The 13,675-nt window shown below is 43.4% G+C and overlaps 1 protein-coding gene across 1 annotated transcript; it reads left to right on the top strand.

Annotated features, from left to right (window-relative positions):
- The first annotated feature begins 3,017 nt into the window (after window positions 1-3,017).
- LOC310998238 (ras-related protein ORAB-1-like) lies at window positions 3,018-13,464 on the top strand. Its single transcript, XM_083988189.1, has 6 exons — window positions 3,018-3,475; window positions 6,719-6,791; window positions 7,152-7,247; window positions 8,076-8,171; window positions 10,468-10,599; window positions 12,182-13,464. Exons 1-6 carry the CDS (start codon window positions 3,462-3,464, stop codon window positions 12,380-12,382), a joined length of 612 nt encoding a protein of 203 aa, XP_083844315.1. The 5' UTR covers window positions 3,018-3,461; the 3' UTR covers window positions 12,383-13,464.
- The last annotated feature ends 211 nt before the right edge of the window (window positions 13,465-13,675 follow it).

Below are 13,675 nucleotides of genomic sequence, written 5' to 3'. Positions count from 1 at the left end.
AACTATCGATTGAGACAAAAAAAATAAAATGTACCAGGCTGTAAATATGTTTTTTTAAGCTGTAAAATCGGCTATTTTAACATGGGGCTCAATTGGAGTTGCTCCCTTCTGGAGCCAGCCCCCAGCGACAGCTGAGGGGATTGCAGTTTTTTGAACGCGGAAGTGAGCTTCACTTCTCAGACCGACAACTGCCCCCTTGGACGAGGACTGTTATGGTGCGTTCAAGGAAACTCGTATTTTTATTTTTTTATGACGAGGGCGGGGGCTGCTAACTCCATCGGCTGACAAGACGTTATGGTGCGTTCAGGGCAGCCCGTAACTCGTGTTTTTCCGACCGTGAAGTCGTACCAGTTCGATCTGGTACGAGTTCACCGGTCGGAAGTTACGAGTGGCCGTTATAGCGACTTTCACCGGTAAAACAGGTCGGAAAAACACGAGTGGGTTGCTTGGAACGCTACAAAGTCGTAAGTTGTGACTTGAAGCTGTAATTTACGATTTCAAAAGCCTGCCTGGAACGCAGCATTAGCGAAAACGACCGGACCACTCACTTCTGCTTTAAAAGTCACCAACTACTTCCCAGATAAGTAGCCCTGAGATGTTCACTATTTAAATAGGCTATGTGAGGAATTCTGTTTGGAGCATTTGCTTCTGCAAACAAAAAGACCATATGTCAAAACCGAATTCTCCTCGTCATATCCTGATTTGATTAATGTGCTTTACACACAGGGAAGAGCTGCAGCACAGTCAAGTTGTTATTATTATAAACATTAATCATCCCGTTTTTTAGCCTACTTGATCCTAACATAAGCTTGCAAATAACATGGTATTTTCAGAATCTAAAGCCAATCAACGTATATTAACGTGTGCTTTATGTTACCACTTACCAGTGCCAATAAGTCCACAAGCTTGCTTCAACATTAATGACCAATTAGGACTTTATTTTTATTATCTTACAAAGATGCAAAATAAAATAAAAAGTTAACAATAAGAGACTTTGTTCTCAATAAATGTTATTCCATCTTTATTCATAAATCACATAAAAATAATAGTGCAATTTGTAAAAAAAAAAAAAAAAAAGAAGAAAAAAGTACCATCCATCCAGCAAGTTGAAGCCATTATCTTCATTTCCATGGTCAAATGATCTGTCTGAACATTCCAATTGCCCAAGTGATCACTCGGTAATCATGATAAAACCTCAAGCTTGAGTCAGCTGTTATTGGTGGCAAAAAATGTTGTTCCTTCAATAAAGTATTTAAAAAAGGATATCTTAACACGTCAGCTGTCTTTCTTGACTTTTAATAAAGCATTCATGAATGGAGTCACACAAACACAACCGAACAGGAGTACAGTCAGTGAATGAGTGGCCTGAAGATGTTCTCAGGCCGCTATCTTTATAGTTCCCAAAACACATTGAACAGCAGGTATTAGATCTTCTTATCTATAAGCATGACCGGAGAGTAGACTGTAGAATGCATGAGCATTTAATAGCACTTTTGTGATACAGTACAGGGAACACGGGCTCACTCTGCTGAGGACTGCACAACAACAACAACAACAACAGCAGGACCAAACTAGAGTGCCTATAGAGAGAAATCTCTCTATAGGCACTCTAGACCAAACTAAGCAGTAACCCCCCTGACCTATGCCTGGAGCTCCCCCTAGTGGGCCACCCCCAAACCCTCTTATAAAGCTCAACTAAATACATAACAGCAGGCAAAATATATGGCACACATGATAGTTCTGCCTGGCTTCACCGCCAGGACACAACACCCCTTGTAAATTCACACAGAGCACTGGTCGTAAGAGCTCCTCTGGCTTCTGACCTTTAACCTGTCCTGAGTGGACTCTGTCTCTGGTGTATCTCACACTCAGTACGTTTACATGCAGAGCTTAATCGAGCTATGCTCAAAATTCGATTTTGGCGTCAAGTCGGACTTCTGTCCTTGTCTCAATATACATGCAACTAAGAAAACCGAATAACTGACGGGGTCCGCCCACTCATGCGCCGTCACCTGTTGTTTCAGCGGGTTAATACGCCGCCTGTCCTGTTGACTTTTCTGTCACCTCGTAAAAAACTGAAAATAAACAATTTATAAGCTTAATAAATTCTCAGTTCCCGACCAGACGCGCCAGTCTGGGCTGGATGCGCGCTGAGAATAGGATACGAATCACCATACCATGAAACCACTGAAAAACCAGTCACAATGAATAAAGTAGCAAACATGTCCTCAGAGGGGGAAAGGTGGATTAGAAGAACCACAACTAGGCTACCACAGACCACTCAGTTTCTGATCCGGACCATATCTTCAGCATGGTTGCAGAGACCATGTGGTCTGGAAGAGAGACCAGGTCTGAGGACAGGCTACTGATTCAGCTTCAGCCCCTTCTCTGAGACTGTTGTTCTTGAGAAACTGTGGAACAAAGTCTTTTCAGGGGGCGCCCTCTACTGGTCACTTTGTGAAGGCTCATACAGGCTGTTCCAATAGGTCATGTAGGCTACTAAATTAAATATATTGACTTTTGGTTTTGGATAAAAGATATTCCACATATCTGAATAAAGAGGCTGCTGACTAATGAGTCTCTGTTTTGTAAAAAGAAAAAAAAAAGTGGAACAACTTTTTATCCTCTGACTCATGTTACAGTTTTACCTGGGAGCAAGTGATGACATGAACCACCGGGTCACACCTGTTCTATAAGTGATGACACACCGTGACACACAAGACAGAAGTTTCTGGATTAGTGGGAGATGTGTGTGATACTATACAGTATAGTAATGTGGCTTGGTTTTTATTACCATGATAAACTCTGAGGTTGTAGGCCTACAGCAGCGATGCCCAGGTTGCTGGAAGGTAAATTAGTGTGTCAAACTTGTTCGATGTAGCGGGGATAAAACCGGAAATACAGCTCACGCGTCTTTGTAAATAAAAGCCCTCGCTTTCCAGCGCAAGCACACAGTACAAAGTCCAAGAGGGCGAGGTTTATGTTGAAGTATCAGTCCGGAACTCGTGTGTAATGTGCTTCTTGTGCATACGGGGCAGTGTGTGAGTGTGAGTCCTGTATGCCACGTTTCACTAAATGACGTAATCCCTGTGAGGGCTGACAGGTCGCTGCAGTAACGTTAACGGACACCCAGACACACTCAGAGACAACCAGACACACCATCTACTCTGTTCCCTTTACATTCACGGTTGTTAGAGACGGTCCACAGGTCTGTTTTTTTTTTCTTTTTAGACACCGGCCCCTCCGTTTACTCCCGACTCGGCTAAACCGTCTGGCTAATGTTAGCTGTTTCCTGGTCGGAGCTGCAGCCATTTTGGGTTTTTACTGAGAAACAAGTAGCCGGCCGCGGTTCGGGAAGCACAGTAAGCTAACGCGTTTTTTTTCTCATCACCAAACGACGCCGTTAATCTGATAAAAAGAGACATTTCACGAGAGGGGACGGGACATACATCGAGTCAACAATGAATCCCGAATAGTAAGTATTACGCCGAACGACGTTGTGGTAACATTTTTTGGACCTTGGAGCTAATGTTAGCTTATTAAAGGTTAGCTTTATGCTAACACGTAAGTTAGCATTGGGAAATAACTTCATACGAGCTGTTGAGCTAAGTTAGCCGCTATCATCAGCTGACGTTATTATCCACCTGTGCTCGCCTCGCATACTGAGACACAGAGACTGTTCTAGATGGATCCGTGTATTTACACAATGATCAGTAAAATGTTGGTCATGTGTTAATGGTCCAGCTGATGTTTCCAGCTGCAGCAGCAGTTTCTGTGTCCCGTTTTTTATATGTAAATACAGAACAAAGCTGTGACTGCTCCTAAAACGTAGATGCTCAATAGCTATTGTTATTTAGCCATCAGACACGGAGAAACAGCTCATTAATATTACAGCGCCTCGACATCAGAGGCTCCCTTTATTGTATTTGTGTCAAGGCGATCACTCTTGAAGATGGTGTTTATAATGATCAGGAGTGTGTGTGTGTGTCGTGGCGATGGCCCACATATCTAACCTTGTTATTGATCGCACTCAGACACTGTAGCAACCGTCATCTGCTGTTTTTTTTCGATCAGGTAACCGGTTTAAGGTTTTACCTGGTGTTGACCATGACTCAGTTTTCTAGTCAGATGGTCTAGTAGCGCAGAAGCAGTCATGTGTAGGTCACATGCCACAGGACAAGCCCCTGGTTTCACCAGAGCAGTGTTGAGCAATCACTTACTTCAGCTTTCTTTTCTCCTGGCTCTGGTTTTCCATTCAGGGTGCATAGCAGAATGTCTGAACAGCAGTTTTTTTTTAGTTTTTTATTTGACATTTATTTTGTTGTTGTTGTTGTTCATGATGATATAACGTGAAATGGTGGAGTTTAGCCTACATTCCTCTCTGTAGTCTCCTTAATCTTGCAGTAATGATTCACCCCCTTGGTGTGGACCAGATACCCTGAGCCAAGGTCCAACATACTGACAGAGTTGATTATGTTTTACCTTATAATTCTGTCATCTGAATACCACACACTAGTTAAAACCACAAAACAAACAATGGTAGGACTGTAGGAATGTCTTAAATTACACAGCTTGACTCTTATTAATAGTATGTTTTCTTTCTGTGGAACCACGGTGGATAAACCACTGACAGTGCGATAAACATGTATTATGAAAGGGTACAAAGTGGACTCTTCTAGATTTATTTCTCACATCCTTGTTGGGCAAGTTTGGTGTTATTGTCAGAGCGGTGTGGAGCAGCGAGTGGTCAACCCACCATGAGGACAGCCATTGTCCACAGTCACAGGCTTAATGAAAGGGGAATGACTGGATTTTATTACAATGCGAAGGAAGCGAAACCGAGCTGGTCCTGTGAGGCAGGATCCACCGGGCCCAGCTCGTGTGTGAGAAACTGCTTCGATAAGTGATGTAATATCAGCTGGTTTATACTACATGTTGTTAACTTTGGAGGTTTAACCCGTATCAGATAAGTTACATCATAAAGAGTAACAGGACATACTATCAAGTGGGATGTCTTTGACCAAGGCACAGGCATCAGAATGAAACCAGTAGGAAGTGAGTTCTCATTTACAATAAACCGACAAGTTGAAGACCTCACTCCGGATCTTAACTTGCAGGAGAAGTGTAGTGTTTGTTATTTTGCCATGTCATTGGATTTGACACGGCCTTCCTTCTCAGGCTGATTAGGAATGTGGTGCTGCTCGGTAAAACTAAGACACAGAAAAATGCTTAATGCGCCCACCATCTCTCTTACAAACCAAATACAAGACAGACAGAGAGGTTTGTTGATCTGTCTTCACAGGCACCGGTGTTCATGTGTTGACGCTTTATGGAAGGTGAAGGATGATCATGTTTATTGCCTAATTTTATGCGGGTGTAATTGTGAGTGGCGCAGGATGTAAGTTTAAACCTGTGTGCTGGCTGCAGGCTGCCCAGACCTGCCTGCCTCGTTGCATGATTTAAGAGTTAAGGTGGATTGTTGGGCTGGATTAATGTAATAACTAAATGCCCAACCCCATGATATGCAGGTTGTCTTCTCAACAATACTCTGAGAGTGAAACATGAGTGTTTGCAGTGCACATACCACAGCACACAAGTCCCCTCACTCTCGATGTTCAAAAAAATCATTAAGATGAAATATATAAGAGGGTAACTTGTGAAAAAGAAGCAGCTCTTGGGAAAAGAGAGGCACCAGATGTTCAGATCGATGTTGGAATGTGTCACTGTGCAACAGTCAGCAAATCAAGTTTGAGTTGAGTTGTTTCCTCTTCTCTTGATGACTCATAGTGGACGAACCTGAAGACATATCAGCGACATAATGTATCCCAACTCCTAACATCGATGGATTGGTTAACTGTTCAGTGTGGAAAGTACCACGTACTATGGAGCAGGGAAGCAAAAGTGGAAGCAGGTTTCTGTGGTTAAAACCCAGATGAAGTTTCTACTCGGTGGCAGGCACAACTGAGCTGTTTTATCAGCCATGGGGAGATTATGATATAATGGGCCCCTTAGGAGGTAAAAGGTCACCCACTGCTACATTACAAGTCTCCCCCTTTCTAAACGGGACACAAAATGACTCCTGCATGTGGGTCGTGTCGTAGAGTCTCTAGTTATATATAAATATAATAATAATAATAATAATAATACATATTACTTGTTGGTGCTTTTACAAATGCTCAAAGACACTTTAAAAATCATAAAATAGAGCAACGTCAGAGGGAAATACAATTAAAAGCAGTATAAAACACAAAATTATATATAAAAGCTAATTAAAAAAGGTGAGTATAGATATATTTTTGCATTGTGTGTCTGTGGTTTTCTTGACAAGTCCAGCATGTGACCAAGACAAGAGTTACTCCTCTACTCCTCCGCTTTCAGTCAGAGTTACATGTCCGATCACATGACCGGCCGGCTTCCTGGCTGCAAGTCCTTCTAGAAAAAGTAGCTGAGCTCAGCAGGGTTCATTGTCCTCGGCGTTTCCTCTCCTTGTAAATTGCAGACCTTTCAGTCGTCAAAGTCTGCCAAATGATGTAATGACAGTTAAAGGCCGATCAGCATATTTTTGCATCTAACTGATAGACCAGTCTGAGGAATCAGTGCGAGATCTTGAATCCGACTCGAGTGTTCCCAGGCCCTTGTGGGTAATCTGTAACTCACTGACTTGGTTAACCATTTCTGAATGTCCTCTCACCACTGTGTTTTTATTCTTCCTTCACAGTGACTATTTATTCAAGCTGCTCCTGATTGGTGACTCTGGTGTTGGAAAGTCTTGCCTTCTCCTCCGATTTGCAGTAAGTTTCCCCAAAAACAGCCGATTAGCTGTCTTTATACTAACCAAAACAGTACTAAAGGGTTAATTATGCAGCAATGGACAACAATGTGTCTTGGTTATTATAAATGAAGTCCTTATCAAATCTATTAAAAACTGTCAGCATGTGCAAGCATGTGCAAGTAGGATGTGATTTGTTGATGATGTGTTAGCAGCTGGTTCTTTCACAGTGCAACATGCTCTGTGTTGTTAACCGTGGAAAAGTTTGCCGTTACCAACACTTTGTACCAGAATGACTGACGGTATAGTCCGCGTGTGCAGCCGAGCAGGAAGTGAGCAGTTAATGGGAATGAATGATCTAAGTAACTGCTTCTCTCCACAGGACGACACGTACACAGAAAGTTACATTAGCACTATTGGTGTGGACTTCAAAATACGAACCATAGAGCTGGACGGAAAGACCATTAAACTTCAGATTGTAAGTAACACTGTGGGAGTATCTGGGTCAGAATAAACCTGTGTGTGAGTGTTCATGGTGATAAAGGAACATGTCAACCAGTGTAACAGCACGGCTCACTCACGTGTTTATGTTTGGGCAGTGATGGAGCTGTGCTGCTGAGGAATGAGATAGATCAGGTTTTGATACATACACAGTTGTTGTGTGGAGGAGAAGTTCAAGATTAGTGGACAAAAGGAAAACTGCTGTATATCTTCAGCTTTTAAAAAATACACAAGGCTGCATGTTATGTTATGTAATGACTGATTAATTGGACTATTTAGTGGATAAGTCCATGAAATGTAACTATTCTGAGCTTCAGTGTTGGTTTGATCAAATGTAGGAGGAAATCCTCTTAGATAGATAGATAGATAGATAGATAGATAGATAGATAGATAGATAGATAGATAGATAGATAGATAGAAACCAGGGTTAAAAACAGCACAGTCAAATGCAAAATTCAGTTGCATGACTGTACCAGTAAACAAAAGAATAAATAGAAAATATATATCAAAAAATATATATACACATACACACATGCACTCATTTGTTCACAAGTTAAAAGGAAAATATCAATACAACTGTGAAACAAAATGTTGAATATTGATCTCAGATTAGATAAATAAATAAACAAATGACTAAAAAAAGCCCTAAAAATGGTGACATGTTGATGATCCTTACTGCCTTTGGAAAAAAGCTCTATTGTTTCTCTCTCTTTTTTTTTTGCAAATAAAACTTTGAATCAATGTTTTTGAATTGAATTGAAGCTGTTATTTAAAGAGGCTTGTGTTGACGTTTCTCCTCTGACAGTGGGACACAGCGGGTCAGGAGAGGTTTCGTACAATCACATCCAGCTACTACAGAGGTGCTCATGGTATCATTGTAGTGTACGATGTCACAGACCAGGTCAGTACAACACCACACCGTCCACACACTACAAACACTTCACCGTTTTTTCATTCACACACCAGCAGATGATGTTGGACACCCTGAGGACAAAACACAATCGGATTCCTCAAAAAAACTGCAATGCAGACAGAGGTGTGTGTGTGTGTGTGGGGGGCTCATCTTGGATCATGGTGTTGGATCTTCTTAACCCCCCTCAGAGAGAGAGTGCAGCCTGCTTGTTGCTCTCAGTCAGAGCTGGAGTGTTGCAGGTACTGGAGTGCAACAGACCAAGGAAATCCTTTGTGTTTGGCAAGAGACCAGTTCTCCTCCTCACTCAGATCCTCGCTGTCCGGCCTGTGATGAAGGGAAATGAGTCCATCTTCCTCTTCCTCTGTTTCACACCCTCCCATCTAATATTGCAGGTCGGAATGGAAGTTTTGCGCAAGAAGTGTTTGATGTGGAGAAAACCACCCACTGAGATGTGTGGTGTTGTTGTTGTTGTTGCTGCACTAGAAATAATGTGGCCTCATGTCAGCTCTATATTTGGCCAGGAATACATCTGTTTTAAGGTTGGGCCCCACGTCTTCACAGGAACGAGTCTTTCTGTTGCTTAAGACCTGAAAGCTGATCATGGATAACATTTAGGATGGAGGTGTCTGTTTCAGCTGTGATTCTCCCAGTGTTTCCTGAACAAGATCCATACACACGGATGGGACGTGTGGAAGCATAGAAAGTACATTGTGTCCTCAACAACAGGATATAGCTGTAGTTCCTGCTGAGGATCCAGTTAAACAAATGTCCCTTTCCCGTTAGACAGTTCCAGCTCTACTCAACTGGACTGGACTGGGTTTAGGTCATCAGGTCACCTCCTCAACGTGGGCGGGGTCGTCGTAGCTACGGCCGCTTTGTCTGGCTCTCTTTTTTTGGATCCTCTTGTCAGCCTCATCCTAACACACTGGTCTGCACCTCGTCGATGGACCACTGTGTTTGTTTCCACACAGCAGCCATTGAACTCAACATGAACGCATAACAACAGTCTCAGTACAGAGCATAGACTGTAAAAAGAATGGCCGTAGCATCCGTGACGTCGGGGAGTCGTTTTTGTGACTCAAATATGGCGGCCTGAACAGCGCCATGTTGGATTGGCCGGCCGAGAACCCGCCCACTGGTCTCGAAGCAGCCTGTCTCCAGACCGCTCCGCACCTGTCACTCAACGTTTCCGCGCCCTAATTGGCCAGAGTTTTAATAACAGTAAAACGGTAGAGTTAAAAAAAAATCCCCCCCCTCAGAGTGTGTGCGAGGGTAGAAACTATCGATTTAGACCAAAACACGTGCTGACACCAGGCTTTGATCATGTTTATTGAGGATGTAAAGTCGGCGATTTTAACATGGGGGTCTATGGAGAATGCTGCTTTCTGACACCAGCCCCCAGAGGAAGCCCAGGGGATTGCAGTTTTTTGAACGCAGAAGTGAGCTTCACTTCTCAGACCGACAACTGCCCCCTTGGTACAGAGCAGTGGTCGCCGGTGTGTTTTTAAAAATAGAGGGTTTGATTCTCGTGTCAGACGTTGTGCTCGTGACTCTTCTAGTGGCGACTCTCTCTCAGTCAGTGTCCACATTTTAGTATCGGCTCAGCTCACCTGAAACCTCAGCAGAGGCCATACCAAAACAAGTTCCAGGTTCCAGGTACTATCCATAGTGGAAAACCAAAAAACTGAGTTGAGTGGAGCTGAGTAGTTGCTCGTGTAAAAGGGCCAACAGTGAACATTATGAGAAGTCGTCCAGCCATTCCAGTCTGTTAGTAACTGGTTATTCTGCATGTAATCATCTGATGTGGACTTAATACCGTGTCCTGACTCGAGGGCAGACAAACTGCACATGATAGACCGACGTTCACGTTTGCTCAGGACAGTTGGTAACACATGGAAGCCGAAGAAGAAACTTCCGTCCACTCCACTCTGCCGCCACGCCGTCCTCTGTACGTCCACAGGGGACAGACATGAGGAACTAGGTCTAGTCTTCTTTATGACATGCAAAAATGAATCTTCCCTATTGTAGCATCATGTGACTGTGAGTCTATAGTGCTCATAGTAGTTCCAAAAAGATGAAACCACCACCGCTGCCACTTTTGCTTTCTGATTCACTCTTTCACCACGTTGCAGCCGTGACTTCCTGTCAGCGGAGAGTCTGTCAGAGCAGCACACACTGATCTTAATAACACACCCCTATTGCATTAATGTTTAAATTAAACATTAATTTGGTCCTGCAGTATCAAGTTCCTCTCAGCGCTAATGCTAATATGTTCCTTCCCCAGGAGTCCTTCAACAATGTCAAACAGTGGCTACAGGAGATTGACCGCTACGCCAGTGAAAATGTCAACAAGCTTTTGGTCGGGAACAAGTGTGACCTGACGACAAAGAAGGTGGTGGACTACACAACAGCAAAGGTGAGGCACCGGGATGTTTTCTATCTGTTGCATGTCATCTTTTTCACGCAACAGTGGCTTTTCTATTTCTATCAGACAGTGTTTTCTGTGTTGTGTCGTCAAGGAGATGACTGAGAGATGTCATATTTAAAAGGTCACAGATGGCGTATCCTTATACTTTATTATAATAATAGAATTAGAAACCCCTGCACGCAGCAGCTTACATGTGGCTGTGTGGAAGCTGACAACTGGCACCGGCTCAACTGAGTCACGGGTCAAAGTGGTGGTGTTTTATCAGCTCCGGCTCTGATAGTCAGCCATGTAAACACGACACCCAGGTGAACTCGCAAATTCTCGCTCCTTTTCTGTGCTGTGGCTAACACCTGTCGCCTGAAACCTGAACCACCACAGCGACACTGCGCTCCGGCGGCGCTTCCCCCTCAAACATGTTTTAAATACACACAATCACAGACTGAAGACTCTCACCCGGAAGCTTCAACAGGAGCTCCAGCCCCGGGGAGGAGATGGGATGGATCAATATTAGCACACTGCCGACAGCAGGCACTTCACTCCTCTTCCCCTGTGTCTTTGTGTATTTGTGCTGCTGTGTAAGTGTGTGTGGTAATATTGCCCCCTGCAGTTATGTGTCTGTATCCTCTGAGTCAAACGGAAGAGGAACCTGATGATGTAGTCATGTGACACGAGTTCATCACCTCATTTAACGTTAGAGAAACTCCAATGTGTAGTAAATGAGGTTTCACATTAATCAGAGGAGTTCTGTTAGAGAAGCTGAGACCTTCTCTACGTCCTCCTCCACAGCACGCACAAGACTTAAAGGGATAGTTCAACATTTTGGAAAATTGGCCCATTGCCATAATCCCTATAGTCATAGCAGTAGGTTAGTTACCTTTAATTGTCGGTGCAAGCTGTTCTTAGAACGGTGGAGCAGAGCCGTGAGCTGCTCAGAGCTACGCTACAGAGGCTCTATTCGAATATATCCGAACGAATTACGGGTCATTCAATATTCGTTCAAACCTCATTTTTCTAAAAACTGACAGCCCTAGTGAACGGTGCTCATAATTAAGTCTGTACCCTCTCCCTGTCATGGATGGAGTATCTCTGTTCTGTTGTCCATTTCAAAAGTTCAACTGCTGGACACATGATACTATGTGACTTAATTTCCACCTCACACTGTGTCAGTTAACACCCTGCTCATCAGCTGACTCCACTCAAGGCCTGGGTGTCAGCTAAAATCAACCTAACATTAAGTCATCACACACCACAGTACTGATTAATAAATCTTATATTAACACGTCTACCTAACTTAACCGAGCTTTCTGCGTGTCTTCACAGAGGAACTCTTATGAACCATTTGTGCTTCAAATATAAATAAAATCATGGATTTGAGTAGGAATAATTCAAAGGAGCATACCTTTACTTGCTCAAGTTGAAAAATCAAACCCAAATATGCTACATTTTTCATGTGCAATCAAAATAGAAAATACTAAGATGCAAACATCACTGATCTTTCCTCAGCAGAGTGAGACTGTTGTAGCAGAATAAAGAAACCCTTGTAAACCCTTGTCCCCTCTGTCGTCTCCAGGAGTTTGCAGACTCTCTGGGCATCCCCTTTTTGGAAACCAGTGCCAAGAACGCCACCAATGTGGAGCAGGCCTTCATGACGATGGCTGCCGAGATCAAGAAGAGGATGGGCCCCGGGGCCACGGCCGGAGGCGGGGAGAAGCCCAACGTGAAGCTAACCCCCGGCACTACTGTCAAGCCTTCATCAGGAGGATGCTGCTGAGAGACGACAAGAAGAAACAAAACAACCACTTCCATTTCCAACAGCCCACGACCCCCCGGCCCCTCTCCGGTCGCCATCCTCCTCTAAACTCCACTGTGTCCCAGTAAACCTCCCAACACCCCCCTCCCCCTCCCCCGTCCCCGACAAGCAGACAGGACAGGGAAGACATGATTCACAACACGTGTACGTGAGAACAAGATGAAGTTGCCTGTTATTTGTACTGTACATACTGTAGCCGCACTACCAAAAACAAATAAAGCATCCTTCTTGTCATACTGTCCTGTTATTGACCCAGCCCAGACCCCCCCCCCCCCCCCACCTCCTCCATCCCACCCCACCCCATCTCATCTCAGACCTCTCAGAGACTACTTTTATTTGGCCCTCTGAATGCAGGTTCATGAGAGTGTGTGTGCGTGTGTGTGAGAGAGACAAACAGTGTGTGCGTTTCTTTTTTTTTTTTGTTTCTTTGCATTCCTACAGCTGGGTTGGTAATTGAATCGGTTTCATTAAGGTTTTCTGTTTGTATAGATCTTTTCAGTTTTTCTCTTTTTTCCCTCTGTGATTATGTTGCTGTTTGTATCACCATGTGTCTGTCTCATTTTGAAGGTGTTTTTTTTTTTTATTATTATTATTATTTTCTCTCATCAACCTCTGCACAGCAGTGTCTCACTGTCCAGCATCTAAAGTCTAGTGCAACAGTATATGTACATAAACAATATGTATATATATATATGTAAGATCTGATTTGCTAGTTCTGTAGTGTTCAATACATTATTGGGATAGTCTTGACTCTTTTTCTCTGCATTAAATAATCTGTGGCTGAAGACAACTGTAAGTTTGTTGCTCAACATGTAACACTTCAACTTAAAATAAATATTGTACTACCAGACTGTATGAAATGGGAGGACCTGTCTGTGTAGAATACCTGTTTGAATTATTTATTCTGCATTCATTTGGCATATCTACTGCCAGTTACATGGGGTCTGTTTGCAAATTGCTGTGTGATCTCAGTACAGAATTGCATATATAAAATACAATGTTCTCTTGTTTTCTTAATAAAGGCAACTGAATTCAGTTTGAAAGGAACTCTGGGACCAGTGTTTGCTGTATGGATACGAACAGTGCTCCATTATGCGGCCGTATGCGAAGGTTTAGCTCACGACACAATGGCCGTACATGTGTGTATGTGTGCAGTTGGGACGTAGAAGCTGCTCGTTAGCCTGGTTAACCTCCATCCTGAGACGCTGGAGTCTGGCCTAGTTTCTGCTTCGGCACGAGTCAGCAGATTTTTTT

The sequence above is a fragment of the Trachurus trachurus genome, assembly GCF_905171665.1.
Source record: "Trachurus trachurus genome assembly, chromosome: 15".
NCBI lineage: Eukaryota > Metazoa > Chordata > Actinopteri > Carangiformes > Carangidae > Trachurus > Trachurus trachurus.
Note: the sequence above shows the minus strand (reverse complement) of the source record. Positions and strands in the feature narration are given on the sequence as shown.

Coding starts and splice junctions, on each gene's coding strand:
- LOC310998238 (XM_083988189.1), top strand. Junction 7,248..8,075: donor AGACCATTAAACTTCAGATT/GTAAGTAACACT, acceptor CTCCTCTGACAG/TGGGACACAGCGGGTCAGGA. Junction 8,172..10,467: donor TGTACGATGTCACAGACCAG/GTCAGTACAACA, acceptor TTCCTTCCCCAG/GAGTCCTTCAACAATGTCAA.